The 18846-nt window shown below is 47.4% G+C and overlaps 1 protein-coding gene across 22 annotated transcripts in view; it reads right to left on the minus strand.

Moving 5' to 3' along the window:
- The window catches only part of LRRFIP1 (LRR binding FLII interacting protein 1), a 276900-nt gene that overhangs the window by 102088 nt on the left and 155966 nt on the right, over positions 1-18846 (minus strand). The window contains exon 1 of one of the 22 annotated variants that reach the window (XM_063933183.1): positions 18043-18593. The exons of the other annotated variants lie outside the window; for them this stretch is intronic. Coding sequence (XP_063789253.1) covers positions 18043-18087 — 45 coding nt within the window. The 5' untranslated portion in view covers positions 18088-18593. Of the gene's footprint in view, positions 1-18042; positions 18594-18846 lie in introns of those variants that run through there. 22 annotated transcript variants of the gene reach the window in all.

The raw sequence follows: 18846 nt of genomic DNA on the forward strand, positions 1-18846 counted from the left end.
GACCTCCCTACAACCCACACAAGTGGCTCAGGTAGTGCAGCTCATCCAGGATGGCACATCAATGCGAGCTGTGGCAATAAGGTTTGCTGTGTCTGTCAGCGTAGTGTCCAGAGCATGGAGGCGTTACCAGGAGACAGGCCTGTACATCAGGAGACGTGGAGGAGGCCCTAGGAGGTCAACAACCCAGCAGCAGGACCGCTACCTCCGCCTTTGTGCAAGGAGGAACAGGAGGAGCACTGCCAGAGCCCTGCATAATGACCTCTAGCAAGCCACAAATGTGCATGTGTCTACTCAAACGATCAGAAACAGACTCCATGAGGGTGGTATGAGGGCCCAACGTCCACAGGTGAGGGTTGTGCTTACAGCCCAACACCGTGCAGGACGTTTGGCATTTGCCAGAGAACACCAAGATTGGCAAATTCGCCACTGGCGCCCTGTGCTCTTCACAGATGAAAGCAGGTTCTCACTGAGCACATGTGACAGACATGACAGAGTCTGGAGACGCCAAGGAGAATGTTCTGCTGCCTGCAACATCCTCCAGCATGACCGGTTTGGCAGTGGGTCAGTAATGGTGTGGGGTGGCATTTCTTTGGGGGGCCGCACAGCCCTCCATGTGCTTGCCAGAGGTAGCCTGACTGCCATTAGGTACCGAGATGAGATCCTCAGACCCCTTGTGAGACCATATGCTGGTGCGGTTGGCCCTGGGTTCCTCCTAATACAAGACAATGCTAGACCTCATGTGGCTGGAGTGTGTCAGCAGTTCCTGCAAGACGAAGGCATTGATGCTATGGACTGTCCCGCCCGTTCCCCAGACCTGAATCCAATTGAGCACATCTGGGACATCATGTCTCGCTTAATCCACCAACGCCACGTTGCACCACAGACTGTCCAGGAGTTGGCGGATGCTTTAATCCAGGTCTGGGAGGAGATCCCTCAGGAGACCATCCGCCACCTCATCAGGAGCAGGCCCAGGCGTTGTAGGGAGGTCATACAGGCACGTGGAGGCCACACACACTACTGAGCCTCATTTTGACTTGGTTTAAGGACATTACATCAAAGTTGGATCAGCCTGTAGTGTGTTTTTCCACTTTAGTTTTGAGGGTGACTCCAAATCCAGACCCCCATGGGTTAATAAATTTGATTTCCATTGACAATTTTTGTGTGATTTTGTTGACAGCACATTCAACTATGTAAAGAACAAAGTATTTAATAAGAATATTTCATTGCTGTTTTTCCGCCCTGTCGAAAATTCCGACATGTCAAAAAACACATGGATGAGCGGTATCTCTGCTCATCCATGTGTTTTCGACCCCGCAGCGATTGAAAAAGGGTCCGTTATCGACCATTCATTTTCGACCATAAGAGTGGACGGTAATGAATGGTCGGAAACAGAGGGTAAAAGTGCAGAAACGGCCCGCAATAGAATAGTGCAGTGTCAGATCCTCGTGTCGGAGAGGATCCAACACTAATTGAATATCCCCCATAGTCTTTTTATCATGGAAGCCACCCTAATTGAATAGTATACGTTTGCATGCATAGAACATGAGCATTTGTCCATACTTAGGGAGGTAGCCTTTTTAACACCCATTAAAGTAGCGTGTTAATGCGCAATAACACACAGAATCCATGAAAAGGGTCACAGAATCGCATGTTAACAGGGTCATAGCACCCGTTTACATGATGGTTATTGGGGATTTCTTTTTCTGATGACTAGGTGCCTCCTGAAGCCAAGTGCATTGCATTTTAGAGGTCTTACACTGCCTTAAACTCCATTTCTTGCCAAAGAAGGCGTCACATCACTAAATATGGTGCATCACCTGATCAGTTCTCCTCCAGTAACGTGATCTAGGCGCGTCTTGCTGAGGTTAGTGATGGCCATTAAAGGCAGTACCATTGATTATTGATGGATCTGAAGCATCAGTTGAAAAATAAGAATTTACTTACCGATAATTCTATTTCTCATAGTCCGTAGTGGATGCTGGGGACTCCGAAAGGACCATGGGGAATAGCGGCTCCGCAGGAGACTGGGCACAAAGTAAAAGCTTTAGGACTAGCTGGTGTGCACTGGCTCCTCCCCCTATGACCCTCCTCCAAGCCTCAGTTAGGATACTGTGCCCGGACGAGCGTACACAATAAGGAAGGATTTTGAATCCCGGGTAAGACTCATACCAGCCACACCAATCACACCGTACAACTTGTGATCTGAACCCAGTTAACAGCATGATAACAGAAGGAGCCTCTGAAAAGATGGCTCACAACAACAATAACCCGATTTTTGTAACAATAACTATGTACAAGTAATACAGACAATCCGCACTTGGGATGGGCGCCCAGCATCCACTACGGACTATGAGAAATAGAATTATCGGTAAGTACATTCTTATTTTCTCTAACGTCCTAGTGGATGCTGGGGACTCCGAAAGGACCATGGGGATTATACCAAAGCTCCCAAACGGGCGGGAGAGTGCGGATGACTCTGCAGCACCGAATGAGAGAACTCCAGGTCCTCCTCAGCCAGGGTATCAAATTTGTAGAATTTAGCAAACGTGTTTGCCCCTGACCAAGTAGCTGCTCGGCAAAGTTGTAAAGCCGAGACCCCTCGGGCAGCCGCCCAAGATGAGCCCACTTTCCGTGTGGAATGGGCTTTTACAGATTTTGGCTGTGGCAGGCCTGCCACAGAATGTGCAAGCTGAATTGTACTACAAATCCAACGAGCAATCGTCTGCTTAGAAGCAGGAGCACCCAGCTTGTTGGGTGCATACAGGATAAACAGCGAGTCAGATTTTCTGACTCCAGCCGTCCTGGAAACATATATTTTCAGGGCCCTGACTACGTCCAGCAACTTGGAATCCTCCAAGTCCCTAGTAGCCGCAGGCACCACAATAGGTTGGTTTAAGTGAAATGCTGAAACCACCTTAGGGAGAAATTGAGGACGAGTCCTCAATTCTGCCCTGTCCGTATGAAAAATTAGGTAAGGGCTTTTATAGGATAAAGCCGCCAATTCTGATACACGCCTGGCTGAAGCCAGGGCTAACAGCATTACCACTTTCCATGTGAGATATTTCAAGTCCACAGTGGTGAGTGGTTCAAACCAATGTGATTTTAGGAATCCCAACACTACATTGAGATCCCAAGGTGCCACTGGAGGCACAAAAGGAGGCTGTATATGCAGTACTCCCTTGACAAACGTCTGAACTTCAGGAACAGAAGCTAGTTCTTTTTGGAAGAATATCGACAGGGCCGAAATTTGAACCTTAATGGACCCTAATTTGAGGCCCATAGACAGTCCTGTTTGCAGGAAATGCAGGAATCGACCCAGTTGAAATTCCTCCGTAGGGGCCTTCCTGGCCTCGCACCACGCAACATATTTACGCCAAATACGGTGATAATGTTGTACGGTTACATCCTTCCTGGCTTTGATCAGGGTAGGGATGACTTCATCCGGAATGCCTTTTTCCTTCAGGATCCGGCGTTCAACCGCCATGCCGTCAAACGCAGCCGCGGTAAGTCTTGGAACAGACAGGGTCCCTGCTGGAGCAGGTCCTGTCTTAGAGGTAGAGGCCACGGGTCTTCCGTGAGCATCTCTTGAATTTCCGGGTACCAAGTCCTTCTTGGCCAATCCGGAGCCACGAGTATAGTCTTTACTCCTCTCCTTCTTATGATTCTCAGTACTTTTGGTATGAGAGGAAGAGGAGGGAACACATACACTGACCGGTACACCCACGGTGTTACCAGAGCGTCCACAGCTATTGCCTGAGGGTCCCTTGACCTGGAGCAATATCTGTCCAGTTTTTTGTTAAGGCGAGACGCCATCATGTCCACCTTTGGTTTTTCCCAACGGTTTACAATCATGTGGAAGACTTCTGGGTGAAGTCCCCACTCCCCCGGGTGAAGATCGTGTCTGCTGAGGAAGTCTGCTTCCCAGTTGTCCACTCCCGGAATGAACACTGCTGACAGTGCTATCACATGATTTTCCGCCCAGCGAAGAATCCTTGCCACTTCCGTCATTGCCCTCCTGCTTCTTGTGCCGCCCTGTCTGTTTACGTGGGCGACTGCCGTGATGTTGTCCGACTGGATCAATACAGGCTGACCCTGAAGCAGAGGCCTTGCCTGACTTAGGGCATTGTAAATGGCCCTTAGTTCCAGGATATTTATGTGAAGTGACATTTCCATGCTTGACCACAAGCCCTGGAAATTTTTTCCCTGTGTGACTGCTCCCCAGCCTCTCAGGCTGGCATCCGTGGTCACCAGGACCCAATCCTGAATGCCGAATCTGCGGCCCTCTAGGAGATGAGCACTCTGTAACCACCACAGGAGAGACACCCTTGTCCTTGGAGACAGGGTTATCCGCTGATGCATTTGAAGATGCGATCCGGACCATTTGTCTAGCAGATCCAACTGAAAAGTTCTTGCGTGGAATCTGCCGAATGGAATCGCTTCGTAAGAAGCCACCATCTTTCCCAGGACCCTTGTGCACTGATGCACTGACACCTGGCCTGGTCTTAGGAGTTTCCTGACTAGGTCGGATAACTCCCTGGCTTTCTCTTCCGGGAGAAACACCTTTTTCTGTACTGTGTCCAGAATCATCCCTAGGAACAGCAGACGTGTCGTCGGAATCAGCTGCGATTTTGGAATATTTAGAATCCATCCGTGCTGTCGTAGTACTATTTGAGATAGTGCTACTCCGACCTCTAACTGTTCTCTGGACCGTGCCCTTATCAGGAGATCGTCCAAGTAAGGGATAATTAAGACGCCTTTTCTTCGAAGAAGAATCATCATTTCGGCCATTACCTTGGTAAAGACCCGGGGTGCCGTGGACAATCCAAACGGCAGCGTCTGAAACTGATAGTGACAGTTCTGTACCACAAACCTGAGGTACCCTTGGTGAGAAGGGCAAATTGGGACATGGAGGTAAGCATCCTTGATGTCCAGAGACACCATGTAGTCCCCTTCTTCCAGGTTCGCTATCACTGCTCTGAGTGACTCCATCTTGAACTTGAACCTTTTTATGTAAGTCTTTCAGATTTAAAATGGGTCTCACCGAGCCGTCCGGCTTCGGTACCACAAACAGCGTGGAGTAATACCCCTTTCCCTGTTGTAGGAGGGGTACCTTGATTATCACTTGCTGGGAATACAGCTTGTGAATGGCTTCCAATACCGCCTCCCTGTCGGGGGTAGACGTTGGTAAAGCAGACTTCAGGAACCGGCGAGGGGGAGACGTCTCGAATTCCAATTTGTACCCCTGAGATACTACCTGCAGGATCCAGGGGTCCACTTGCGAGTGAGCCCACTGCGCGCTGAAATTCTTGAGACGGGCCCCCACCGTGCCTGAGTCCGCTTGTAAGGCCCCAGCGTCATGCTGAGGACTTGGCAGAAGCGGGGGAAGGCTTCTGTTCGTGGGAAGAAGCTGTCTGTTGCAGTCTTTTTCCCCTTCCTCTGCCCCGGGGCAGATATAAGTGGCCTTTTGCCCGCTTGCCCTTATGGGGACGAAAGGACTGAGCCTGAAAAGACGGTATCTTTTTCTGCTGCGAGGTGACTTGGGGTAAAAAGGTGGATTTCCCAGCCGTTGCCGTGGCCACCAGGTCCGATAGACCGCCCCCAAATAACTCCTCCCCTTTATACGGCAATACTTCCATATGCCGTTTGGAATCCGCATCCCCTGACCACTGTCGCGTCCATAATCCTCTTCTGGCAGAAATGGACATCGCACTTACTCTTGATGCCAGAGTGCAAATGTCTCTCTGTGCATCTCGCATATATAGGAATGCATCCTTTAAATGCTCTATAGTCAATAATATATTGTCCCTGTCCAGGGTATCAATATTTTCAGTCAGGGAATCCGACCAAGCCACCCCAGCACTGCACATCCAGGCTGAGGCGATTGCTGGTCGCAGTATAACACCAGTATGTGTGTATATACTTTTAAGGATATTTTCCAGCCTCCTATCTGCTGGCTCCTTAAGGGCGTCCGTTTCTGGAGACGGTAACGCCACTTGTTTTGATAAGCGTGTGAGCGCCTTATCCACCCTAGGGGGTGTTTCCCAACGAGCCCTAACCTCTGGTGGGAAGGGATATAGTGCCAATAATTTTTTAGAAATTAGCAGTTTTTTGTCGGGGGTAACCCACGCTTCATCACACACTTCATTCAATTCATCTGATTCAGGAAAAACTACGGGTAGTTTTTTCACACCCCACATAATACCCCTTTTTGTGGTACTTGCAGTATCAGAGATGTGCAAAACCTCCTTCATTGCCGTGATCATGTAACGTGTGGCCCTACTGGAAAATACGTTTGTTTCTTCACCGTCGACACTGGAGTCAGTGTCTGTGTTGAGGTAACGGGCGTTTAATAGCCCCTGACGGTGTTTGAGACGCCTGGACAGGCACTAACTGAGCTGCCGGCTGTCTCATGTCGTCAACAGTTTTCTGTAACGTGCCGACACTGTCACGTAATTCCTTAATTACGGCCATCCATTCAGGTGTCGACTCCCTAGGGGGTGACATCACCATTATAGGCAATTGCTCCGCCTCCACATCATTTTCCTCCTCATACATGTCGACACACACGTACCGACACCCAGCACACACACAGGGAATGCTCTGATAGAGGACAGGACCCACTTAGCCCCTTGGGGAGACAGAGGGAGAGTTTGCCAGCACACACCAGAGCGCTATATATGTATAGGGACAACCTTACAATAAGTGTCTATCCCTTATAGCTGCTTATATCTGTTATTTTGCCAAATAAGTGCCCCCCTCTCTTTTTTACCCTGTTTCTGTAGTTGCAGGATGCAGGGGAGATTCTGGGAGCCTTTCTACCAGCGGAGCTGTGTGGGAAAAATGGCGCTGTGTGCTGAGGAGATAGGCCCCGCCCCCTTCACGGCGGGCTCTTCTCCCGCTTTTTTAAGGAAAACTGGCAGGGGTTAAATACATCCATATAGCCCAGGAGCTATATGTGATGTATTTTTTGCCAAATAAGGTAAATTCATTGCTTCCCAGGGCGCCCCCCCCCAGCGCCCTGCACCCTCAGTGACCGAAGTGTGAAGTGTGCTGAGAGCAATGGCGCACAGCTGCAGTGCTGTGCGCTACCTTATGAAGACAGGAAAGTCTTCTGCCGCCGATTTATGGACCTCTTCTTGCTTCAGCATCTGTAAGGGGGCCGGCGGCGCAGCTCCGGGACCCATCCATGGCTGGGCCTGTGATCGTCCCTCTGGAGCTAATGTCCAGTAGCCTAAGAAGCCCAATCCACTCTGCACGCAGGTGAGTTCGCTTCTTCTCCCCTTAGTCCCTCGATGCAGTGAGCCTGTTGCCAGCAGGTCTCACTGAAAATAAAAAACCTATTTAAACTTTTACTCTAAGCAGCTCAGGAGAGCCACCTAGATTGCACCCTTCTCGTTCGGGCACAAAATCTTAACTGAGGCTTGGAGGAGGGTCATAGGGGGAGGAGCCAGTGCACACCAGCTAGTCCTAAAGCTTTTACTTTGTGCCCAGTCTCCTGCGGAGCCGCTATTCCCCATGGTCCTTTTGGAGTCCCCAGCATCCACTAGGACGTTAGAGAAACCTTCGATGGTATAATCAATGGCGGTCAAATGCTGCCTATAAGCAGGCTTCGGCCATCGGACCAATATCACAATGTTTTCTCAACATCAGGCGCCAGCAACGATTGTGCACCATCAGTTCCTTATCAACGATGGGAAGAAAGAAATCCCACATACCGCAAGTCATAGACCATCCATGGTCGACGGCCATCCCTATACTACATAATTCTACAAAACAAATACTTTACTTATCAACTCCCTCTGTCTGCTGCAATTAAGGGGTTACATTGTAGCCAGTACCGCTACAATCACTCACATCAACAACCGCAGAGCTACTGTAGAAGATAAACAAGTATACGAAAAGCCCCCTGTCTGCCTCGCTTCATCTAAGGAGGCATTTCTCTCTTCTCCAAATAAATTTCCTGCTGTATGGTCACCTTTGTTTTTCTAATAGGACTACATCCTGAAAACAGCTCAACATGCTACGGAACATTACTGCATGTGTACACGAGATTCCACCAAACTTTCAGTACAATACTACAGTAGCCTAGTACAAGGCACTTACAGATAATTAACTTTCTCTATGTCAGGTCCCCAAATCAGTATGACAACTAAATGAAGATATTATCATTACATTAGCGTACCGATGTGCGGACAGGACGATACAGGGGTTAAATTGAACTCCGTCATTAGAAACCTAACACGGATAGAGAGCAGCTTGCTGAATTTAGACAGTGAATAGAATAAAATGCAAATACGGTAGAGTTGCAAATGAAACAAAGACTTTGGCAATTGAGCAGCAATTTACATAAATGCATATACACTTTTTCCTATGTAGCAACTAGAACAGTTTGTAACATCCATGAGATGAGAAGAACCCTTTAACAGTGCAATGCATCCAACTCCGTGTAATAAGCACATTCCACAATAAAGCAGGCTTTGGTCTTTAAAAATTAACAAAAAAAAGAAAGAAAAAATAAAATGATATCCGGCAGTAGCAGTTGCAGAGGTGGGGCTGCAGCACAGTCCAAACTTCAAGTAGGGTGGACTGCCAGCGAGTTCCAGACAGTGATGTCTGGCAGTGTTTGGGGTGGCAGTTGGTGTGGCGCCCCTGTTTGAATTTTGGACTGAGCTGCAAGAATTGCTCAGCGACCTTCATACTTTGCTACATATGCATCTGTAAATTGCTTTGTCGATTCTGTAATGCGGAAATAACAGAGCCCGGGGAAACCCAGCTCCATGTGGCAGTCCCTGAGGCTTTGGTTAGGGTTATGGCTAAAACCACCTGGGGGAAAGGACCTCTGACGTCACCAGGGTGGAGGAGCAAGGCCCGAACAGGGTACCCAAAATTTACGCTCGCCACCCTACAGGTTAGTAAAGGGAGCAGTTGGGGCTGTGGACAGTGAAAGAACTATCCCGCCGGCCTAGCTCCTCCCCCTGATGTCAGAGGTCCTTTATCCCACTTGGTTCTAGCACCTACTCTTTGGTTAGGTACTGAGGGCCTGATTCACACGCAAATCACACATGGACAACAACTGTGGACGACCCCCTGTACCCACAGCTAGGCTGTGTATGCATTTTCTTGATCGGACCAGCTGCGTGTGACGTCACACAGCCACCCCAAAAACGCAACTGACGGCCCCCGTTTTGCCCCGCAACGGCCGCCGTTGTCAAAGTGCGGTCGCACCTAGATTGCGTGCACACGCTCAGTGCGCAATGTACTGAAAATTGCTCATATACGATTTTTAGTACTCTGCGTGCAGAGTTGAATAGCCCCCAGTGTCAGGAGCCGGACACATGCTGCGGGAGAGGGACTGTAAGATCCCTCTCCTGTAAAAATGCCTCCATAGGCATAAAGCTTCGCTTTGTGGAGTTTGATACAGAGGTCAGACTGCAGTCCCTGTGGACATTAATGGGGACTACGGTCTGCAACAGTAGTTAGACTTTTGTAGGCGGTTTCTATCCTGCAATAGGCTGTTGTTACATGCCCGGAATGTATAAAATTATTCAGAACCTATAAATTCTACATAATTTTATGAAAAACATGGCCAGATAAATAGGCCCTAACTCTTAAACAACCTCTGAAAGAATTTAAAATAATATTAGTAGGAGGATTAGAAATAAGTCAATATAGAAGTATAAGTATAATACTTTTATTTTGCCATAACCTCACCCTCAGCAGTATTACAATTAAAGATGGTTCACCAAGTAAGGTGGACAGATAGGGAAGAAGGAAAGGAAGACGTGCAGTGGGAGGAGCCCCAGCAAGCTTGCTTATCCGCCCAAAGGAAGGAAGAAAACTAACATACATATTAATCTAACACAGGAAACCTCTGAGTAACTGCAGTAATCACACACACGCTTACAAACTGTGATGCATGCACAGACAAGGAATTACAGCCTCAGCTGTGCAAAGGGTTGGGAATTATTTGCCAACATGTTACACAGAGTAGTTACAAAAGCATATATATTGTAAATTTGGTGTAAAGACAAAATGTTACGTATTATTTTGAAAGAAAAATACATTGTAAAAATAAAAAACAAATGTTTGACTTTTATACCACTTTCAGACAGAAAAGTCAAAGTCCCGGCAATTAGCTGGCATTTCAATGATGGGTCGTTTTGCCAGGACCTGCCTGACCCTATCCCCCTCCTTCACCTTTCATACAGACACACAAATTCTCGACCTGGTAATCTGCAGAACGACACAGGTATTTCGTCTGTGTGAAAGGGTCAACACAGGTCAAAATTCCCGTGTCCCTGACCCTGGTAGATTCCAGGGTCGAAGTCGGAATTTCAACCTGGGTCGACCCCTTCACAAAGAAAAAAGGACCCGTGTGTTTCATGAAATTACCGGGTGGAACTGCTTCACCCGATAAGTTCATTTTCTGTCTGAAAGGGGTATAATTCTCTTTTCGGGTGATATTTTTGGTGACAGTTTAGGTACAGCCCACCTTGAATTGGCTTAACGAGACAAGTTCTTCTGCGTTTTTAATTCGACTCTGAATATACAGTATTGTATTTATTAGCGCACTTAGATATTGTCTTGTATTCTGTGAATTGTAAGGTTCCCACTAACAGGGGATCCATCTATAGTGCTGCTCCGATACAGCGCAAAATAATATTTTGGATTATATATATATATATATATATATATATATATATACACACACACACACACACACACATACATACATACACACACACATATATACATACACACACACATATATACATACACACACACATAAATACTGTATACATCTACGGCTACATAGACTATATTAAGTATCTGCAATGAAATCTCACGAGATTCATCTCTTAACAAAACAAAATGCGCCTTCACGTCATTTTTTTGCAATAAATCTCAAGAGATGAAATCACCAAAGGAAAATAAACCTTTCCTCAGTTTCCTATTCCACTGTGTACTGTACGTCCTGCCAGGAATTATCCAAGATCTCCTGACTGAGGGGTTAAATCGATCATCCCATTGAATAAACTGTCTGCAGAAAATGTATTGCCTGAAGTTAACAAGAGGAGCATCAATTACTTCTTTACACTGAAAGAAATATTTGCATTACAAAACTTACTTCAACAGTAGAGGACTATAAAATGAGCAATCAACATTCCGAGTTCTTACTCCTGAGGTTGCACCACTAAAAATTGCAGCTGTATTGTAGGAACATATCCATCAAACCCCTTTTACATAAAATTATGTAGATACTTTAACCTATCGCTCTCTACTGGCATCTTTCCCTCACCATCCAAACATGCTCTGGTGTCCCCTATTCTCAAAAACAACAACCTCGACCCTTCATCACTCACAAGCTACCGCCCCATCTCTCTTCTCCCTTTCGCCTCCAAACTACTTGAACGACTGGTCTACAGCCGTCTCACAAGCTACCTCTCTGACCACTCCATCCTTGACCCACTACAATCTGGCTTTTGCCCACTCCACTCCACCGAGACTGCCCTGGTGAAAGTCACAATAACCTGCTTTCGGCCAAATCCAAGAGCCACTTCTCTCTGCTCATCCTTCTGGACCTCTCTGCTGCCTTTGACACCGTGGATCACCCTCTCCTCCTCCGCACACTCCAAAACGTTGGCCTCTCTAGCACCGTCCTTGACTGGTTTACCTCATATCTCATTAACCGCTCCTTCTCTGTGTCTGCCTCCGGAACCACCTCACATCCTTCCTGTTGGTGTCCCTCAGGGTTCTGTCCTGGGCCCCCTTCTGTTCTCCCTGTACACCTCTTCCCTGGGTACGCTCATTAACTCCTTTGGCCTTCAATACCACCTCTATGCTGACGACACACAACTCTACCTCTCCTCTCCTGATCTGTCCCCCTCTGTCCCCTCTCAGGTCTCCACCTGCCTCTCTGCCATCTCCTTCTGGATGTCTGAGCGCTCTCTGAAGCTCAACATGGACAAAACTGAACTCATTATCTTTCCCCCAGCCAGAGCAACACCCCCTACAAATATCTCTATCACTGTTGACAACACAATCATCTCCCACGTTCCCCAACTCCGCTGCCTGGGCGTCACTCTTGACTCCTCCCTCTCCTTGGCTCTGGCGCAATCTTGTCGGTTCCAGCTACGCAACATTGTTCACATCAGGCCATTTCTCTCCCAGAGTGCAACTAAACTTATCATCCACTCACTGGTCATCTCACGACTCGACTACAGCAAGGTTTTCCTCACTGAGCCTCACTTGCCCCCACCTCGCTCCCCTCAACTCCGCAGCTAGGCTCATCTTTCTCTCCCGCCGCTCCACTGTTGCCACTCCCCTTCGACAAAATTTACACTGGCTCCCATTCTCATACAGAATCCTCTTCAAACTCCTCACCCTCACATACAAGGCCATCTCTAATTCCACTGCGCCCTACCTCTCCAACCTCCTCTTCCTTCATACTCCCTCCCGCCCACTACGGTCAGCTGATGACCGTCGCCTCTCCTCCTCCTTGGTCACTGCTTCCCATGCACGAGTTCAAGATTTTGCCCGTGCTGCACCCCTTCAGTGGAACGCACTCCCCTGCTCCATTAGACTCTCTCCGACCTTGCAAAGCTTCAAACGGGCACTGAAAACCCACCTATTTATCAAAGTGTACCCCTCCAATGCATAACCCAGTCCTTAGGCTGCTCCTCCATTTCCCTGCCCCATTCCTTGAACATCTCTGCTTTGCTTGCATACTGCCATCAGGCTTCCTCCTGCTTGCTTGCACCTCATGTCATCTGTCTGTCGCCCCGCCCCACTAGATTGTTAGCTCTTCAGAGCAGGGCCCTCTTTCCTCTTGTTGTCTAAGCCCTCTTCTCGACACATTTCACTCAGCGGCCATCTTTACCTGCTTTTTCTCCTACTGGTAAAGGCTTCTCTCTACCTATGGCCGCCAGCCCCAAGTAGTACAATGATTACTCCCTTGCTACTTACATCTAAGCTGTATTATGTTTTGAGAATTGTGGTGCTCTTTGTTACCTGTACTCTATTTTTGTTATTTATTTACCGTTATGCTAAGTTTTGTCTCCCTGTACTGTCCTTTGTACGGCGCTGCGAAACACTTGTGGCGCCATATAAATACAATATTATAATAATAATAATAATAATGCAGTTTCTGCATAATTCTATGTATCCCCACTATGTAACAATAGCCCAATTCTGGAGATTTCACCAAAGGCACCTACAAAAAGCTATTTATTGCTTCTTAATGGGGACTGCAGCTCGAGTCCCATGTTCCAAGATCCAAAAAGCAGAGCTGTTAGTTTGGTCACAAAGGTGACCACCATCACCGCTATGGTGGCATATGGCGGTTATGCCAATGGAGGTATTTTCAGAGGAGAGGGTTCTTGCGATCCCTCTCCCACAGCCTTCATTCTCCTCCCTAGTGTTTCAGAAGCTGACAAAGTGCGCAACTGCTGATCCCAATATTTACGGAGGAGTCTTTAGAAAATTTCGGGAATAATTTCACAGGGACAGCGACTTTTCAAAATCGCTTTTCTCGTAGATCCTTTTGATAAACAGTGGATATAATCATATTCCAAATTGTTGTAAACTGTTTATAATCACAGAACTGCTGCAATTATACAGAGGCCCTGTAAGTTTTGCCCTTAATGCTGAATATGTAATATCACTTTTAAAAATAACAACATACTGTCATATTTAGTAAGGCAATAGAAAAGCCAGCTGCTAGACATTAAGCAACAACACATTAAGCAGCTACATAAATCGACCAAAGATCTGTAGCAATTCTAACCTGTATTATCTACTAAATCTTGGCTTACTTTCTATTACATTTGCAGTACTTATTTTGCAATCGCCCACAATGCTAGTCTGTGAGCTTTTTTTTTTGTTGCAAAAATGCCAAATGCTATATTCCCAACGTCTACAGTTAGCATCTTAATGCGACACTACTATCTATCCACTTGGAACCCCTGCGGATCATCTGTGCAATGCAGCCTCTCTCCCTGGTGTTCACCACTTGTCCTCATCACCCTGATCAAACATCATGGCTGTGTAATGGTTCAAAGCAGCTGTGGGGAGGGAGACCAATCAGAAGAACCCAATCTGTAACTGGTCCTCCCACCCACATACCCTCTCTGCCATATTAAAGTGGCACTAAACCCATATGACAATTCCATATTACAAATCTGAAGACTCTCGAGAAAGCAATGGCTGTTTGGGGTGCCCCGCACGGTGCATGTCGCTACAATGCAACTAAGACGCAAGTATTAGGAAAAAGTAGACTTCGCTACCTTTTTGCCAAGCGACTCGTGTCTAGGTGTATGATATATCTGTACACACAACTTGAGGATCAAATAATTATTTTGCTTGAAAACCTCACATACTTTACAGAAAACATGTTGTTAATCCCATCTTTGGAAGTTGGTACTCCCATCTGTGGCTGGAACCGGATAAAACAGCGAAGGCTGGCACACAGAGGCTCCCCAGCATTCACAGACGTCCGATACCATCTTAGCTCGTGGCAATGGGCGAATAGATTCCCACATTATCATCAGCTTTATTTTAAAGGCTAAGTAGCAATTACCATTGAAAATGTCTGAGCTGCTTAGGCTCCAGTTTCATTAAAAGCAGAACGTTGCTCTTTAGAGGTAATGTATCGGCTTCCTCACTTCCAGTGCAAGTCATAATGCAACCAGTGCTCATTGGCAAGCAACAGTTATAGATCACAGACAATAGCGGCCTCTTTGCTGGTGACTGGAGAATACGCTGTAACATCTATTGGTCTGCAATGAGTTTCTGTAGTGCTCACCCTCATTTATTTCTTAATGAGTTGTGAGTGAGGGGACATCTGGATTGTCTTTATCAGATGTTTCACTTTTGAGTGTTGAAAGAACTTTTATTACTTTGTTTGATGCCCCGAAGGAAATAGTTGTGAGCATTGCTACAAAGCAGAAGCCTACTTGTAAATTCATACTCTCTACCCCCTTAAGATGTTCACTTCAGTGCAAAACTAGACTCAAATCATAGAAGGATTCCACAGTTAGGGGGGCTGTTTATCAAGGTCCACTCTCCCAACCCTCACTTCTGTCCACATGCTCCTGCTGGCTTCATCTTCTTATTCTGCTGCTGTGAATGACGTCTCCTCCAAATCCTACACTGGCTGTCCTTCCCCTACAGAATTCACTTTAAGTTCTTCACCTTAACATTCAAAACACTTAATCGCTCCACTTTTGCGAACATTTCCAACCTCATCTCAAACCACGTTCTCTCTCATCCTCTCCGCTCAACCTCTGTCTGATGGTCTGTAACTAAGGGTGTGCAAGTGGTGCTGTCAGGGCCAACTTAACGTATGGCCACACTGGGCAGTTGTCCATGGCTCCACTATTCTAGGGGCCTTCGAGCAGGATCAGTATGATTTGCCAATGGACGGGATGCCGGCTATCAGTATACCGATAGAGGCATCCCGTTTATCAGAATCCAGACAGCCCCCATTAAGGCCCCTAACCCTCACCTTTTCCCTACCCTAACCCTCCTTTGGGGGTGCCAAACACTAACCCACCCCGCTTGATGCCTAACCCTATCTTCCACATCTAAGTGCCTAAACCTAACGCTCCCTTCCCGGTCACTAACCCTAACCTTCCCATCCCTGCTCGCTAACGCTACCCCCCCTTTTCCTGCCTAAACCTACCCCCCCCCCCCCCCCCCCACAACATTGCAGGACGCAAGCGTGTCCCACTGTTAGGACGATCGGGATTCCAGCTGTCGGTAATGTGCCGCCGGCATCCCGAGCGGCGTAGGTATATAGACGCCGTCATTGCGTCCACCTTCGAGATACCGGCGTCGGTATATTGACCGCCGGGAAGCTAACTACTTCCCCTTCGAGCAGGGGCTGATGCCTCTGGAGCTTCATGGGCAGGTAGAGAATGTCGTGCAGCCGCTCTTAATGTAAATTATACACAATCAGAGCTGTAGCGATACATCACGTCTAAAATGTTGTCCTTCAAAATAAAAATATGGCCTCAGTGATTAGATGCACGGTGCTAGAATGAACACTACATGCTGATTGGTGAATAGCTCCAGCCATCCACCAGACTACTAGCAGCAGAGCTCTACTTTGTGGTGCTGCCAGCCCTGCCCCCTTGATGGGACATTAAGAGTTTGAGGCCGGGCCGGCACCAAGTCTTTCTCCGCTCCTGACTGTCACCTTGCCTCTGCCCTGGCTACCTGCCCCCACTCCCCAAAACTGAGGGTATAACTCCCCTCAATCCCCATTCCTTCCCTATACCCTGTCTCCCGTGCACTCCCATTCACAGCCAGACACTCTCACCCTTCTAGTCCACTCGGTCACTAGAGTTTTTAAGAGCCCTTTACTTAGTTCTCCACATGTTAATGCCCAGATTTATCAAACCTTGGAGAGTGATAAACAGAACGGTGATAAAGTACCAACCAATCAGCTCCTAACTGTCATTTTTCAAAAACAGCCTGTAACATGGCAGTTAGGAGTTGATTGGCTGCTACTTTATCACTCTCCAAGACTTGATAAATGAGTCCCTCTATGTATTACGGTTTGGCGTTTCGCTTGTACCGTCTGTTTGATCCTTTTTACATTGAATTGCTTATCAATGTAATGTCCACTGTCTAGTCCCATGGACACTTGAAAATACTAATAAAAAATATTCTTTTTTCAGGGTCTGTTTTGCAATTATTAATAAACAGGCCCCTTAGCACGGAACACCCGCAGTGGGAACAGCGCCTCCCATCCGCTGGTGCAAAGTATTCTACTCCTGCCATCTTTGCCAGTATATCCTGGGGCTTCCCTGTATTCACTCACGCTGCACAGAAGTGCTGTTCCGCACCTGTCTCACAACAAGTGACTACAAGACTATGCCTATTGTTATAAAACCTGTCTGACCTGACCAAGAACAATTATTAGTGACTAACTTTGCTTATTGGATACCTTATGGTTGAAACAAGTCAACACAGTATGACACTAACAGACAGAATTAGTTGAAGCACCTCCGTTTGCCACGATGTTTAACGTAGCAATTTTCTCAAGTGGGACAGTGATTCAGTCATTTTATAGAAGTAAAAAAAATAAATTAAAAAAACAGTAAAAATCATTGCCAACAGCACTCCACCCACTAACGCCTGTGACTGTACATGCATTGCTATAAACCATCCACTCTGCTCGGATTTCAGGCTCATGGACTTACCATCTCTACCCGCCACCTAAATTCACTAAGGAGGAGATGTACTAAGCAGTGACAAGTGAGCCACTGGAGAAGTTGCCCATGGCAACCAATCAGCACTGACGTAACATTTAGAATTTGCATACTATAAAAGTATACAGAGCGGCTGATTGGTTGCCATGGCCAACTTCTCCACTGGCTTACTTCTCCATTTTTATCACTACTTAGTACATCTCCCCCTAAGACAAGGACATGAAACATTCACCTAAAGCAGGCATGTCAAACTCATGGTCATCCAGCTGTTGTGAAACTACATGTCCCAGCATGCTTTACCAGCTGATCAGTGGAAGATGTGCTGGAAAAGCATGCTGGAACTTGTAGTTTTACAACAGCTGGGGGGCCACGAGTTTGACATGCCTGACCTAAAGTATCTTAAAAAAGACAAAAAGCCTTGTTCACAGGATGGAATGAATGCATCACAATATGTGCATGATGGAATGAATGCATCACAATATATAGGTTAATGGGCATATACGAGGAAAGCCCAGCCGCAGAAACAGATGGGCACCTGTATAAAGCAACTGTTACAGTGACAACTTCCTGTTGATGATGACACCATGCAGAAAGGCTGTAGTGAGGCAAAGCACTTCTCCATGCAACACTGTAGCTATTTATAAAAAGCACCTTATGCAGAACATGGGAAACTAAACTTGCACAGAAGACAATACTGCCTGAAGGTGCAAACTGGGAGCAGGGTTTATAGAGAACTTGTTTCAGGCCTCCCACACAGTGGCCTGGGCAAGGGCCAGTGACAGGGGAAGGTGTTACACAGTAGCTGAAGGGCAGACAGGTCTCTTACCACATTCTGAGCCTCTGTGCTGAGGCAGTCTGAGATATCCTGCATCTCGGTGTCTCCTGGTTGCAGTCACCTCTCATCCACAGAAGAGTCCCAGCTCCTTCCCAGGGATCAGCTGCTTACAGGAGGGTTATTCCCAGGCTCTGTCCAGCCAGTCATCAGCTGTGCAGCTTCCAGCAGCCCTCGCTCACCTGGCAGGAGTGTACTTGGGGAAGGCTCCCTCCCAGGTGAGTCACCTTCAGCAGGTGGAGCAGGCCTGGCACTCCCACACTGACTGGCCAGGTAGGTGACCTGCTGAGTGCGGTGGTAGCTGCTTAGTTCGTGCTGCTGCTGTGATGAGACTAGCAGAGGCTGGAGGGAGGTGCAGGAACTGTGAGGCACAGGCAGACTGTGCACAGTTTCCTCTGTGTGACTCAGCGCCCGCCCCTGGGCTCTGCACAGTTTGCATCACACCTCACACAGGGAGAGAGGCAGCCGAGCAGCAGAGCCTTGTAACAACAACCTGTCCCTGCAGAGCAGCGCTGCTGCCTCCTCCCCAAGTCACTGACTCTGACACATTCCTGTGCAGTCAGCTGGGGGGGAATCACATAAACTGCTTTATTGTGCTCTCTGCAACAGTAACAAGTGGCTCTCCAGATAGTAGTGTGGAACTACAAATCCCAGAATGCAATTACAGATGTACAAGAGCTGGAGCATTGCAGACTCACAAGCAGAAATAAATTACACCATCCAGCAGTGACCTTATTCTGGTGTATGACCTCAAACAGGAGTGTGAGGGTGGTCTCACACACACAATTTGTACCATAA

Source organism: Pseudophryne corroboree, chromosome 7 (genome assembly GCF_028390025.1).
Source record: "Pseudophryne corroboree isolate aPseCor3 chromosome 7, aPseCor3.hap2, whole genome shotgun sequence".
In the NCBI taxonomy this organism is placed as follows: domain Eukaryota; kingdom Metazoa; phylum Chordata; class Amphibia; order Anura; family Myobatrachidae; genus Pseudophryne; species Pseudophryne corroboree.